Source organism: Rhinopithecus bieti, unplaced genomic scaffold, assembly GCF_001698545.2.
Source record: "Rhinopithecus bieti isolate Rb0 unplaced genomic scaffold, ASM169854v2 scaffold_15133, whole genome shotgun sequence".
NCBI classification, from domain to species: Eukaryota; Metazoa; Chordata; class Mammalia; order Primates; family Cercopithecidae; genus Rhinopithecus; species Rhinopithecus bieti.
Window position 1 is genome coordinate 1,846,371 of NW_016808815.1, and position 16,375 is coordinate 1,862,745.

Genomic DNA, 16,375 nt, shown 5'->3' on the forward strand with positions numbered 1-16,375 from the left:
ATAACCAGTAAGTGGAAACAACACAAATGTTCATCAACTGATCCATGCATAAATAAAATATGGGATGGGGTTTCTTTTGGGGGTAATGAAAATTTTCTAAGATTGTGTTGATAATTGTACAACTCTGTAAATAGAAAAACCATTTAGTTGCACATAAATGAGTGAGTTGTATGGCATGTTAATTGTGTCTCCGTAAAACTATTATGCAAAAACAAAAATCTCTCACTGTCCTTCAGCTTTCATGTGTTCTGCTCATATTATTGTATTTTGCATGTTGCTTTGAAATTGCCATGTGTGATGGATATCTCCTCATACCTCCACAACCCAGGATTGAACAAGTTAAAAGAATCATAACAGAGCTAGACTTCCCTGACTGCTACAAAACCATTGAAATTCTGGGTAAAATGTTACAAAATAAGCATTTTAAAGCATAGTCAAATTTATAAGAACAAAAGAGAAGCTCCAGTCCCAGATTTGAAAAGGAAATCAAATCATAGCAATGAAGCCAGGAGATGTTGAGGAATAAGTGCAGATGTAGACTTGCTGAGTTCTTCTGTTTTCATGGGAGGAAAAATTAGGTTTCTGCCTACAGAATGTAAAGAAGCTAGAATTTGATTCCAGGTATCACCACAAGCCTGACATCTTAAAGAACAGCCTGATCAATTAAAAGGGGGTTTTAAAAAATATACCAAAAAGCTTAATGAAGTATTAAGAAAGTTTGCTTCTAGCCAACTCTTTGGATGGAAAACAAACAAAGTTACTTGAGGCATCAAAACTTAAGTTTTGTGCCATGGGTCTAGGATGCAAATTTATATTATGAACCTAAGAGAAAAGCCCTAACTTGAGATGATAATTTAAAGTTATTTGAAGGCCATTGAAACAACTAGGGCACAGCAAAATCTAATTTAAAACTATGTAGGGACTTTCACTAACCACAGCTCAAGGAACTGTCACTAGAAGAAAATGCAGCCTCTTCTGAAGATAAACTCCCAGATAAAAATGATCAATTACATAATAAAAGGAACCACCAAGACAGAGACTATGCAAAAGAACTAATAAAAGAACTAGCACCCCAGTAATTCCAGATAATATAACAAAATTAAAGGGTCATAAATATGGTTAAAATTATTGAAGTGATAAAATAATGACTGAAAATAATGAAAAAATCCAAAATTATGAAGAAAAGAATAGCAAATTTTGAAAAGAAGCATATCTAACTCTAGAAATGAAAAAAAGTTAAGTCACTGAAAGGGAGAACTGTATGGACAAATTAATAGCAGATTTAGAAACAGCTGGAGTGGGAAATGAGAGAAAATATCTGAGAAAATTGTCCAGGATGCATCACATAAATTCGAAAAGATGGAAAAGATGAACCAAATTAGGAGATATGAAGGACAGGATTTAAAAGGTACAACATACATCTAACAGGAATTAAAGAGGCACAGAATAGAAAAAATATGGGAAAGCAGAAATATTCGAAGAGATAATTCCTAAAACATTTCCAATATTAAAGGTATGACTCTTTAGACTGAAGAAACTAAAGTCCCAAGGAGGACATAAAAACAAATTCATACCCAGACCTACTGTGGCAAAACTAGATAAAAAGCATAATAAAGAGTAAATTTTAAATGCACTTACAAAGAAAAGAGAGATTACAGTTGCCCCTTGGAACAACACAGGTTTGAACTGGAAGGTTCCACTTGTACATGGATTTTTTTCATATGAATGCAGATCGAAAATACACCAAAAATGAAGTATTTGCAGGAGGTGAAACTTGCATATATGGAGAGTCAACTTTTTGTACACACGAGTTCTGCAGGGCTGACTACAGGACTTGAGTATGCGCAAATTTTGGTTACGTTGGGAGTCCTAGAATGATTTATCCACATATATTGAAGGCTACTATATCTCCAAGGGATAACAACTAGGCAAACAGCAAACATCTCAACATCAGGAATAGACACTAAAAGATAATGGAAGAATATTTTAAAATATTGAGTGAACTATCAAACTGAAATTTGTTAACCAGATAAATTGTCATGTAAGAGTTAATCTAATATTTTCAGATTAACAAATTTTCTGAAAAATTTAGCAAAAAATTTGAAGTTTCTGGAAAATGTGTGAGAAAATAATATTAACAAAACTGCAATACTTTCGCACCAACCTAAGACAAGAAAATTAGTAAGCCACTCAAATACCTTCCTTTCCCACAAATAACTAGCTACTAATAGTCTATGAAACCCCAACATGAATAAAACAATAGTAGAAAGAGAAGGAGATGAAGACAATGATGAAGAAGGAGAAGAAAAGGATAAATGGAATGGTTACAAATTGCTTATTTTTTTAGTATCACTAATAACTCATAGATTTAATTTATTTTATTTTTAAGAACTTCTCTGGGTTGAGAACTGTTGCTGGAACCCAATAGGTCTGAAACTGAGCATCCTATCCTACACCAAGTTTTCTATGGTAACCTACCTTATGAATGGCACCATGTCCACCCAAATGCCTAAGCAGAAAAACATAAGTAATTTCTGACATCTTTCTTCCCAGTAATGTACCAAGTCCTGTCAATTCAATCCTCTCATATGTATCTATCTTTCTTCATCCTCATTACCACCATCATAATCTAGGCCACCATTTTCTCTCACAAAGACGACAACACAGACTCCTAAATAGTCTCCTGATCCTGAGGCATACTCCCTTCCACCCATCCATTCTTCACTTTATAGCTACGGTGAACTGAGCTTTCAGAAATCCAAATTTGATCATATCATATGTCTTTTCTTACAACTCTTCAATGGCTTCTTATCCCCATAAGGATAAAGTCTAAAACCTCAAGCATGGCTTCCCACAATCTGGCTGGTGCCTATATACATACTCTTCTTATGCACCATAATTCCTCCATCCTCTAGGCTTTAGATCATGTGGTTCCCTTTGCCTAAACCACTTCTTCTTTTCCTTTCCTTTGCTTAGTGAATGATTATACATCTTTCAAATCTGAGCTTATTCTTCACCTAGTCAGGAAATAACTGGATTGGGCCCCTTGTTGTACATTCCTGTTACTCCCTAGTATGATATTTATGTCACTTAGCACGTTACAATGCTCCAATTGCAATACTTATCACACTGTGACCATGAAACAGTAAAAGAACTAACATATCTAACTCAATTTTTGTTTCAGGAGCCTTTACCCATTCCTGCGTGTAGGCTAGGATCATTTTAGAGCACGGAGATAATATGCTGAATTAGTCCGTTCTTGCATTGCTATTAAATGTAAGAAACTACCTGAGACTGGGTAATTCATAAAGCAAAGAGGTTTAATTGGCTCATGATTCTGCAGACTGTACAGAAAGCATGTCTGGGGAGGCCTCAGGAAACTTACAATCATGGCAGAAGGCAAAGAGGAAGGAGGCACATCTTACATGGCTGGAGCAGGAGGGAAAAGAGCAAAAGGGTAGGTGCTACACACTTTTAAACAACCGGATCTCGTGAGAACTCACTCATTATCACAAGAACAGCAGTGGGGAAGTCTGCCCCATGATCCAATCAACTTCCAGCAGGCCCCTTCTCCAACAGTAGGGATTACAATTCCACATGAGATTTGAGTGGGGACACAAATCCAAACCATATCATATGCAAAGAAACAATCATGTAGTTTTTGAAACTAACTCTGTGATTAAAAGGAAAGTATGTAAACAACTATGTTTCATTGAAGATTTATAGGAGCATTGTGACCTGACCAAGGAAAAAGAAACTCTCAATCTCCTTAGACCCTTGTTGGTGCCCAGATGTCTGCAACTGTCAGTCACCTCTTGATCCCGCCCATCTTTCCTTCCCCCTGCTCTTAACATAAAAATAATCTGCCATTTGTACTGACTTATGATGTTACTTTAGGACAACAGTTTACCATCTTTTAGGTCTGCTGGCTTTCCAAATAAACCTGCTTTTCCTCCCACCAACTCTCTTCTCTCTTTAGTTTAGTCTTCAAGTGGCAAGCAGGCACCTCTGTGTTCAGGTTACAACACTTTACTGTAACTACTTGTATTTTGCCCATTTTCTGTATTAAACAATAAACTCAGTGATAGTAGCGATGTGCTTCTTATTTATTACAATATTACTAATATTATTGGTAATGGATGACATGACTAACTACAAGGCAACAAAGTTTCCCTAACACTAAATCTGAGAATTACACACATCTAGTTACAGGCTGGTGTCAAGACCCCAAGCATCCCTATGGAAGCAGGCTCTTTTTATCACTAACCCTTATCTCATGACCAAAAGCAAGTATTCCAATTTGTGTTGAGTGCCTTCCATGTTCTACATCTACTAGAGAAATTATTGAACAGAACCAGCAAAAATCCTGACCTCTTGAAGTTTTTATTTTATTGGGGAATGACATACAACAAACAAGTAAAATATAGTGTGTTCACTAATAATAGAGACAGGAGAGAAAGCAAGCAAGGGGGATAGGTGCATGGAGGAAGGAAGTTGCAATTTTAAACAGAGATCAGAGAATACCTCACCTAGAAGATGACATCTGAATAAAGACTTGTAGGAGCTGAAAGGGTGAGCCAAATGGATATTGAGTAGGATGTTGTAAGCAATGCACAAGACCATGAGGTAGGAACATGTTTTTAGGGAATGGCAAGGCCTGGCATGGAGTAATAGAGGTAAAAGAGATCATGGGAGGAAGGGGCTGGAAGGCATAGATCATGCATATTCTTTAAGCAGGCAGATGCCAAAGAGAAATGGAAGTGGAAAGGAGTAAGATATACATGTCTGATTCCTCTCTCAGACCTACTGATCACAAAAAGTCACTTCCTGTTTACATAGGGAAAGTAGGGAGGAAAGGGGCAGAGAGAGAGATACAGAAAGTTACTCTAATGGACAGTTCATCCACCCAGATGGAAACATCAGGAATAGAGACTATGTGCCACCTAAGAGACACCTGTGTACATTCATACATGTACAGTACATCAAAATGACTAGAGCTAGAGGTAAGTATAAGGTCATGATCCCTCATGGAATGTGTCAAGAGTTAGAGAAGTGATAGGTAAGCTGGGTTCTAACAACTGAGCAGGTGTTTTTCAAACAAAGATCTGAGAAGTAGACAGAGGATGGGTAGCCTAGACAAAGAAGATAGCATGTAAAATAACAAGAAAGCAAGAAAGTGGGTGGTACATTTAGCACATATGGGAAGCTCGATGTGACAAGCCTACGTAACATGTGAAGGAGGATACCAGTAAATACTTCTGAGAAGCCCATCAGGCTAAGGGACAGGTCTTTTATTCTGTAGTCATAGAGATCTTCAAGCAGAGGAGTGAATCATCAGATTCGGTTTCCAAAGAGACAACTGTGGACTGAAACAGTAGTTTTCAAAGTGTGACTCCCAGACCAGAAGCACCATCATCCTCAGGAAAATTTTGAGCAAGGTAAATTCTTAGGACCCAGCTGAGAGCTGTTAAATCAGACACTCTGGGGTGAAGCCCAGCAATCTGTGGTTTAACCAGCCCCTCCAGGTGCTTCTGATGAACACTGAAGTTTGAGAAGCTCTAGAATAGAATGAGCAAAGCCCAGTGACAGACCAGATCCTAATTCAGAAGAGAATAAAGGTCTGGCTTTGGAAAGTTGCGGAGAGCAGAAATGGAGAGAATCCCGAATCGTTGACGCACACATGTGAGTGAGTAAGGGGTAAAAGAAGCCTTTTTCAATGAAGAAGGGAATAACAAATATGTGATTGCAAGATGGGAATGAGTAACAAAGCTGACAACTTCAAAATATTCTTTCTTTGATGAATTTAAATGATAGAGACCTGATTTGACCTTCAAAGTGAAAGGTTATGCCAAATTTCCTGTATATGGAAAATCTGCATTTGCCTAACCAAGACTTGAATAGGTAGGAAGTAAGTAGGTGCTTTAAATGAGATGACCAACAGGCAGAACAGACAAGTGGAAACTTCAGGCTAGGGGAAACGCTGGCAACTGCTTCTTTGATATGTGGCTCCAAATTGGGTGATTGGGTATAAACATGGTCATCTTTGGCACCTAAGTTCTCTAGCTTAGTTGTCCACTTAATTTTATACCCCACAAGCAAAACTACAGCTTTGAGATATAAAATAGAATTTTAAAACTTCAAATTGATATTTTTTCAAGAGAAAGAAAAAACCCTCAGGTTAAGAACTTCTGTTTCTATTTTAAAGTCCTGATATTATCAACAATTAACTTGGACCAAATTTTAAAAGATTAAATTACCCCAATTAAAAATCGGATTGGAACAACTATTGGGTATCTGCCTAAAGGAAAAGAAGTCACTATGTCAAAAAGACACCTGTACACACATGTTTATCGCAGCACGATTCATAATTGCAAAGATATGGAATCAACCTAAGTGCCTATCAACCGATGAGTGGATAAAAAATGTGACACACACACACACACACACACACACACACACACACCATGGAGTACTACTCAGGCATAAAAAAGAATGAAATAATGTATTTTGCAGCAACTTAGATGGAACTGGGGGCTATTATTCTAAGTAACATAAGTCAGGAATGGAAAAGAAAATACCACATGTACTTTTTTTTTTTTTGAGATGGAATCTCGCTCTGTTGCCCAGGCTGGAGTGCAGTGGTGTGATCTCAGCTCACCACAACCCCCACTTCCCAGGTTCAAGCGATTCTCCTGCCTCAGCCTCCCAAGTAGCTGGGACTGCAGGTGTGCACCACCATACCCAGCTAATTTTTGTATTTTTAGTACAGACAGGGTTTCACTATGTTGGCTGGGCTGGTCTTGAACTCCTGACCTCGTGATCCACCCACCTCTGCCTCCCAAATTATATTTTTCTTTAAAGTTTACATTCCCTCTATCTGAATAATCCTGCTGACTCCTAAACATACTTTAACATTTCCATGACACATATTTTTAAGAGAAGGCACTATCTCTACATCATGATATTGCAAATTAACAGCTCTATTTTTTTTAAAACTGGCAAACGACTTTTGTCTCAAACTTTGATTCCCAATCATACTGAAATATTAAATAACACTATTTGAGTTAGTAAAGTGCTATTTTGCCAAAGAGCTCAACCTGATCTTTTCTACTGACATTGTTTCTGTGAGGTAGGTAGGAACTTAGTGCTGTGTACCATTGTTAGAGGAGATTAGGGGTCAATTCAAGGGTATACAACTTGTCAACAGTAAAACAGACATTGACAGACAACTTGTGTGGCTTTTCCCACACTGGTGTTTTTATCATTCAAAATAACTAAGAGTAGCAGATTATGTAATTTATGTGACAATGGATTAACATTTTACTCTTATTTAGTTTTATCCAAAATTTAGAAATTAAGATAAATTATTTTTAGTTAATAATATTACATTGCTTTCTTAAGAATTCTATCAGGCATTCTCATATGTTTATAAAACTAAAATATTGATAGTTCTAAATGTCACAAAAATATACTTTGTCTAAAGGAAAATGAACAAGAACAGAAACATCAAGTTTCTCATTAAGAACACATGGTCCTGGCTAACACGGTGAAACCCCGTCTCTACTAAAAAAATACAAAAAACTAGCCAGGCGAGGTGGCGGGCGCCTGTAGTCCCAGCTACTCCAGAGGCTGAGGCAGGAGAATGGTGTGAACCCGGGAGGCGGAGCTTGCAGTGAGCTGAGATCCGGCCACTGCACTCCAGCCCGGGCAACAGAGCAAGACTCCGTCTCAAAAAAAAACAAAAAAAAAGAACACATGGCGTAACTCCCTGGCAATCAGATAAGACAAAAAGTTAAGTGACCTGACTTTGACTTCCAAAACTGAAGCACTTTACGCACATGTGCATTTACAATTATTAAACAAATAACCATAGTTCAAAACATATTCATGTAAAACAAACAATATATCTTTCTACTTATTAAAACATTGTAGAAAGACTCCCAAAAATTTGATATTTGTTTACAAATATAGTGATTTAAAATAACATATATCCACATAAGAAATATACGAATATATAATTTATTTTATTTTTTATTTTATTTATTTATTTATTTATTTTGAGACAGGGCCCCATCACCCAGGCTGGAGTACAGTCACATAATCACAGCTCACTGCAGCCTCGACCTCCTGGCTCAAGCAATCTTCCCACCTCAGCCTCCTAAGTAGCTGGGACTACAGACACACACCACCATGCCCGGCTAATTCTTGTAATTTTTTGTAGAGATGGAGTTTCGTCACATTGCCCAGGTTTATGTAGTCAATTTAAATGTTATATAAATCTCTCTCTCTTTCTTTTTTTCAGAGACAAGATTTCACTCTGTTACCCAGGCTGGAGTGCAGTGGTGTAATCATAGCTCACTGCAGCCTCAAAATCCTGGGCTCAAGCTATCCTCCCACCTCAGCTTCCCTAGTAACTGGGACTATAAGTATGTGGCAACATGCCTAGCTATGATTGATTGATTGATTGATTGACTGATTGATTGATAGAGATGAGGTCTAACTATATTCCCAGGATGGACTTAAAACTCCTGGCCTCAAGCAATCTTCCTGCCTCAGCCTCCCAAATGTTGGGATTACAAGTGTGAGCCACCATGCCCAGCCATTTTTTTTTTTATTTCTTAACATTGTTAGTTAGCAACCTCTAAATGTACAGGGTGTGATTACCTAAATAACACGTATCAGAAAATAAGCATAAAATTATTTAATCATAAAAACATTTGTATGTATCTAAATGTTTCTCTTATGTTTCTAAAAAAAATGGAAAAGCTTAAAAAAGAACTTTTAAACAGCATCTAATGTGGAAACTGTACAAAAAATAAGCTATTGATGAAATCCTATTAACCAAACTCTTAGCTGGGAACATAGCAAAATAAACAGCTAAGCAACTTTGAGACTGCTACTTAAAAATTTTAAAACACGGAACAAAGCATTTTTTGAGTCCAGACATTAAAAAAAAACATAGTGTTTGCCTATATAATTTAGCTCTTTAACTGGATAAATATACTAACATTTCAAAATTTCTATGTATCTTTAATCAATATGTATCTTTAAGTTTAATTGATTGCAAATTAGTTGACATTCAAAAGTTCAACTTAATAGCATTAAGTGCAGTCATCTAACTCCATGGAGCTTAACCATTTTGAAGAATATTCTTGGATCATCAAATCCATAAGTACCTACATCAAGTATATGTTAGTACCAAGCTAATGGGAGTTCATAATTTATAGTCTGGGACATGATAAGCCAGGATTGGGGGTGGCATGATTCACTTGAGTGTCTTGAGACATATCCAAACCCAGGGCAATAAACGGAAAATTATGAAGACAAGCTCAGGTAGAGTGTACAACAAAACCCAAGTTGATAGATCAGAAACTGGGCGTGCAGATAAAAATAAAGACAGTATCAGCAGCCAAAGTCCAGAAACTCTAGAAAACAAGCCAAAAGGCACAAGAATTAATGAACAGCACCAAGAAGACTTTGATCATTGGGTCCATGGTCTTTCGCAGACAGAATACTTATTGATTACTACCTTCCTGATCCAGAATCAGTTTGCAGGTTAGTATATGCCCTGGGTTGATGGGGAAATAAAAAGCAAAGATCCAGACAACACAGACCTGTTACCTCATTGCTCCCTAAGAATGGTGTATGTGGTAGGAGGGAAAAAAGCTCCTTTCAAGATGAATTATGATTTCAGCAATCTTCCAAACTTATATGCTAGCACCAAGGCATGGAAAATATTTTCAGTAATACCCAAATTTAAGAATATACTGTTGACAATCAAATACATGTGCCTATATGTGTATTAGACTTTCAGCGTCTATGTAGTTATAATTTTCACAATTACAGCTTCATTGAAATAAAGGAAAGAGAGGGAAATCTCAATGCCAAAATTCTAAACTCCAGAGTAACATCAATTAATGATGTAGTAAGTGAAGATAGTCCAGACTTTGTTTTAACAAAAACTTATCCCCCAAACATTCATGATACAACACACACACACAAAGAAAACCTGATCCAATTATCTTAGAAAACATATAAAACTGAAACATCATTTAAGGGCATCTAGTATTAGAGCTGCTTCACAAACGAGTCCCATTGCTCTTGCCACTCTGATCTGAGAAGTTCAATTCAATGTGGTTGAAAGCAGGATTATCAGTTCCACCATCTTCCACTGGATGCGATTTATAGCTTAAAACATGCTTCTTCTAAAAGAAAATGTTAACATGGTGATTGGGGGAAAAAAGAAGCTCTTCATTCATGTAATTCTAAATAATTGTTTCTACTATTTTTATTTCTCTACATCATCTTTCTAATCTACTGAGGGAGAGAAATATAGAACAGGTATACTTCCTCAGAGGGTAGATATTCAACAGATACAGGTTATCAGAAGATAGATATAAAATGGCCCATCAGACAATAGATAAACAACAGATTTACGTTATCAGAGGATAGACAGATATACAGAGAGCTATAACAGATATAGGTTATCAGCGGATAGATAGATATAGAGAGATATACAACAGATAAAGGTTATCAGAGGATAGACAGATTTTTGGAGAGATACAATAGATATAGATTATCAGAGGATAGACAGATTTAGAGAAATATACAACAGGTATAGCTCATCAGAGAACAGAGGGATATACAACAGTTACAGGTTATCAGAGGATAGAGAGATATACAACAGATACAGATTATCAAAGGAAAGAGGATATACAACAGATATAGCTCATCAGAGGATAGACAGATAAACAATAGGTATAGTGTATCAGAGGATATGGAGCTATAAAACAGATATAGATCATCACAGGATAGAGAGCTGTCCAACATATATAGATCATCAGATTATATAGGGTCTATACCTTCCTTGTCCATCACTTTTCAAGAAAGAGGCTGAGGACTAACTAGTGTTCTATCCAGGTAATAAAGGCCAGTTTCCTAACTCATGGTAAATGAAAGCCAACTCACTTTCTTAAAAATATCAAAATTGGATAAAAAGTCCTCTTTGGTTAGTATATATCTGGGGTCTAAGTTCTGTTTTCTTCCTCCTGCAAAAAAAAAAAGTACATGACTTACGTTGTTAAAAAGGACACCAGTAACTGCACAGAGACATTCCATTACACAGGCATTTAACTTGTACACATTCAACTCCATACATTCATAAAACACAAAGAGAAAGGGAAACTTAAAAATGCTGATCACTTAGCCCACAATTCCCCTTCCCTTAGTCAGCCCTGGGTCTTGAAAGCCTCTCACTATAATAAATATGAGTCTTGATATATATATATATATATCACATATATGTATGTGAGATAGAGCAAAAAATGCAAGCCAACTGCTTCATCTGGTACTCAACTAGAGAAACAGTCATCTGGCCCAATGCTGGTAGGGAAACTGGTTTAAAAGCACCCTCCATGCCATCAGTAAAATATCAAACCATCTGCCTCTGCTTCAGACAGTGGAGCTGCTTTTCCCCCACTTTCGTGGCTACAAATATACATGTCTATGAAGAAATGCAGGAAATTCTGAACTGCTGAATAAATTATTTAAATGAAAATCAGTATGCTGACTGATGTTTGATCCAAATCCTCTTCCTTAAGGTTTTCTTCACAAAAAAAAAAAAAAAATCTATTCTGCTTTGGCATTTTTTGTGGATCAACGAGGATGCTTTTAAAAATTGTGTACCTCAAAGAGTGGTCCTCAAACTACCCTTACTCAAATCACTCAGAGAATGTACATAAAATGCAGATTCCCAGACTCTAGCCTGGACTGACCAAATTAGGACCTCTGCGGGTAGGACCCCTGAAACCTGATTTTTATAAAATTTCCAAGAGGATCCTTATGCCCTCTAAAGTTTAAGAACCACTACTTTAGTACAAATACTAGACTTTTAATTTTGGGAACCTCTGCTGTTCTGGAGATAGAATCAATTTTAAATGAATTCATGCAATGTTATTGAGTACCTGCTGTGTGCTGGAGATGCTGCTAGGTGCTAGAGAAACAGAGAAACAAAACAATCACTGTGCCCACAATTTGTGATTTCACTGAGGAATGACTTGCCCCCATTTTCCTGATGAAAACATAGCCTTCTGTATAGTAAAAGTCAGGGGAGTGCTGAAACGCCAACCAAGTCTGCAAGGCCTGTACTCTTATGGGAGTTTTAGTAGACTACAATAGGTTTTAAAATCTGTTTCCCAAGGAACATCAAAACCGTGTGCTGCTTGCCAGTTTTCAAGGTACTCACTGCTTCTGTGAAGTAGGAATAAGTTATTTGTGAAGTTAATGAAGTCAAAGTGTCTTTTATTACTGGACCCCAGTCACTGAGGTAGAGCGTTACTTTTTGAAACAAAAGATATAGCTGTATATGGTTTTCAGAATCAAAGCATTTAAAAGAAAAAAAGGAGTACTCAAAGGAGGTACTCTGGTACTCCACTTTCTTTTAAAAACTGAGCTAAATAAGGACCAAAGGGCAAATAGTACAGGGAGACTGGTTAGGTGTATTCCAGATCTGAAAAACTGAATGACTTCTGGGAAAAGATGAAAATCTGTCTTAAGACCGGGCATGGTGGCTCATGCCTGTAATCCCAGCACTTTGGAGGCTGAGGCAGATCACCTGAGGTCAGGAGTTCGAGACCAGCCTGGTCAATATGGTGAAACTCCATCTCTACTAAAAATACAAAAATTAGCCAGGCATGGTGGTGCGTGCCTGTAGTCCCAGCTACTTGGGAAGCTGAGGCCAGAGAATCCCTTGAACACAGGAAGCAGAGTTTCCAGTGAGCCGAGATCGCACCACTGCACTCCAGCCAGGGCAAAAGAGTGAGACTCCATCTCAACAATAACAACAAAAAAATCTGTCTTAAAATATATCAAACTGGACCAAAAAAATTAATAAACCTACCGTGCTGGGAATATTATTTTTGAGAAAGAGCACAGTCCTTTTGGAAAAGAAAGAGAATATGTTCCAACAACTGTTTGAGAAATAATGAATAGCAACAAATTTTATAATTATAAATACAAGTGTCACAGAAGTTTGAGAGACGGTGCTATCCCAGTACCAAAAAAACATAAAATGATAGCAGGATTCTGTAAAGTGGCACAGTCCTGGCAACTTTGTAGCATGGAGCAAACAAAGACATCAGACATCCTTGAACACAGTGTATGATTTCTGACTAGTTGAAACACACGTTGAAGGAGGCAGTGCACCCTTCCCCTGGCATGGCTGCTATGGATGCATATGTGTGAGGGGATGTAGGGAGTCAGGGAGCCCAGCACGTTTCACCAACTCCACACTACCCCGGCCCCAGCACTGTGATCTCTCACCTGGGTTACTGCAATAGCCTCTTCCCTGCCCTCGTTCCCCTACAGACTATTCTCAAAACTGGATCAGAGCACTCCTTTGAGAATTATTGGAAAAGTAAGTGAAAAAATATCCCACATAGTAGACCTAAAAGACACAGAGATGAAAAATAAGAGAGAAAAAAACGAGAAAATTAGAGGAACTGTCCATGATTCTGATTCAAATGTTTGACTAATAGGAGTTCCCAGAGAAAGAACACAGAAAATTATTTTAAAAAAATAAAAATAAAAAGGAAGAAAAGAAAAGAAAAAAGAAAATGTCCAGAACTGAAGGACATGGATCTTCAGATTGAACGAGCCTTACTGAAGGCCTAGGCCAAGGCAGTCACTGTGAAAATGGGACACATGCAAAGTGTCAGCTGGTAGCACGGCACTGTCACAACAGCAACATAGCAAGCTAGAAAAAAGTTCAGACATCCTCTCAGAAAAAAGAAAAGTTCTTTTCAGCCCTAGGAATTTCTACTCAAACAATCAATCAAGCATAAGATAGATTAAATAATTTTTTTCAGACACACAAAGTTTCCAAAACCTCTTCTTTTGTCTACTCATTCTTGAGAATATGCTATAGGATGTGTTCCATTCAATTAAGGGAGTAAATGAGAATGAGAAATAATGAATATAGGCAGTAGAAAACCCAACACAGGAACAGGGGCCAAGAGAATTCACAGAATGAGGACAAAATGGAGTTTCAAGATAACCATTCTATAGCAATCCCAGAGAGCCAATTTATATACTATGTGTATCAATTTGATTTTTTAAAAATAAACATACTTTTCAAAAAAATGATAAACATCTGAAAAAAAAGCCTCCACACTGTTTAGATATCATCTGTCTATGCTTCCTTACAGTTTACAAAGAATGAATACGGGACAATGTAAAGATCATAGCATATTGGGTTATTGTAAAAATATGTGTAAAATCCCTAACACCATAGTAGCTACAAAGTTGTTTTCAAGCATCTTATTTTTGTCTTACAGCAACCTGTGAGATGGGCAGGTCAATTATTACTGTCCTCATTTTACACATAAGAAAGCTGAGGCTCAGTGTAGCTACATGACTTGCCCAAGTTCATGCAGGCCCTAAAGGGCAGAACCAAGATTCAAATAGAAATGAGTCTTCTGCTTTCTAGTCTAGGCCTTCAGATTTCCCATGAGTAAAACAGAAGAAATAATTAAACTAGCTATCAATAGGATCATAGTAAAATAACATAAAAAGCTATAAAACAGATACAGTAAAAACTAATATAGAGGTAAATGCAACAATACTAATGTTTAGATAGTTACCTGTTGGTAAACTGACAAGTATCCCCACTAATAATGTTACCAAAGTTCCAACAGTGCTGAAGTACAGATATGATAAAGAATACCAGTTATCCATCAGTGGAGTCCTAAGAGAGCAAAAGCACAACTGTAAGATTTCATGTAATGCCACTAGCAACTACCAGTATATACCAGTGATTCTCATGGCAAGGTCAAAATACAATATTCAATAATGTTTTTAATGTCATAACCTGCTGTCCTAATTTTATCGTATCGGATCAGGAATTGAAAGTGAAATTTCACTTTGGCTATATACTAAAATACTTGAAGGCCATGTTTATTCATTCAATTCTGCATGATGTCCCAGGCACTGCTCTTGTGATTGGACAGTCAGCCATAAATAAGGTAGATAAACCATTTGACCCAGCAATCCCATTACTGGATATATAGCCAAAAGAAAATAATGGTTCTACCAAAAAGACACATGCACTTATATGTTCATCGCAGCACTATTCACAATAGCAAAGACATGGAATCAGCCTAGGTGCCCATCAGTGGTGGACTGGACAAAGAAAATGTGGTACATTTCAACTTTGGTGAATCTGACAATTATGTGTCTTGGAGTTGCTCTTCTTGAGGACTATCTTTGTGATGTTCTCTGTATTTCCTGAATTTGAATGTTGGCCTGCCTTGCTAGGTTGGGGAAGTTCTGGATAATATCCTGCAAAGTGTTTTCCAACTTGGTTCCATTCTCCCTGTCACTTTCAGGTACATCAATCAGATGTAGATTTGGTCTTTTCACATAGTCCCATATTTCTTAGAGGCTTTGCTCATTTCTTTTTACTCTTTTTTTTTTCTCTAAACTTCTCTTCTCGCTTCATTTCATTCATTTGATCTTCAATCACTGAAACCCTTTCTTGCAGTTGATTGAATTGGTTACTAAAGCTTGTGCATTTGTCACATAGTTCTCGTGCCATGGTTTTCAGCTCTATCAGGTCATTTAAGGACTTCTCTTCATTGGTTATTCTAGTTAGCCATTCATCTAATCTTTTTTCAAGGTTTTTAGCTTCTTTGCAATGGGTTCAAACTTCTTCCTTTAGCGCAGAGAAGTTTGATCGTCTGAAGCCTTCTCTCAAATCGTCAAAGTCATTCTCCATCCAGCTTTGTTTGTTAACAAGGATACCCAGGAATTGAACTCACCTCTGCACCAAGCAGACCCAATAGACATCTACAGAACTCTCTACCCCAAATCAACAGAATATACATTCTTCTCAGCACCACATTGCACTTATTCCAAAATTGACCACGTAGTTGGAAGTAAAGAACTCCGCAGCAAATGTAAAAGAACAGAAATGATAACAAACTGTCTCTCAGACCACAGAGCAATCAAACTAGAATTTAGGATTAAGAAACTCACTCAATGTAATCCCAGCACTTTGGGAGGCTGAGACGGGCGAATCACGAGGTCAGGAGATTGAGACCATCCTGGCTAATATGATGAAACCCCGTCTCTACTAAAAAATACAAAAAACTAGCCCAGTGAGGTGGCGGGCACCTGTAGTCCCAGCTACTCGGGAGGCTGAGGCAGGAGAATGGCGTAAAACCTGGGAGGTGGAGCTTGCAGTGAGCTGAGATCCGGCCACTGCACTCCAGCCTGGGCGACACAGCAAGACTCTGTCGAAAACAAAACAAAACAAAACAAAACAAAACAAAACAAAACAAAACAAAAAGAAACTCACTCGAAACTGCTCAACTACATG

The 16,375-nt window shown here is 37.4% G+C and overlaps 1 protein-coding gene across 2 annotated transcripts in view; it reads right to left on the minus strand.

The window, feature by feature from the left end:
* Positions 1-8,299: 8,299 nt before the first annotated feature.
* The window catches only part of SLC5A8 (solute carrier family 5 member 8), a 65,147-nt gene continuing 57,071 nt past the window's right edge, over positions 8,300-16,375 (minus strand). The window contains exons 13-15 of one of the 2 annotated variants that reach the window (XM_017887295.1): positions 14,640-14,743; positions 10,969-11,048; positions 8,300-10,205 (exon numbers count right to left, since the gene is read on the minus strand). In XM_017887295.1, the coding sequence (XP_017742784.1) occupies positions 10,080-10,205; positions 10,969-11,048; positions 14,640-14,743 (310 nt within the window). In that variant the 3' untranslated portion in view covers positions 8,300-10,079. The remainder of the gene's footprint in view (positions 10,206-10,968; positions 11,049-14,639; positions 14,744-16,375) is intronic. The other variant, XM_017887296.1, reaches the window with a different exon arrangement.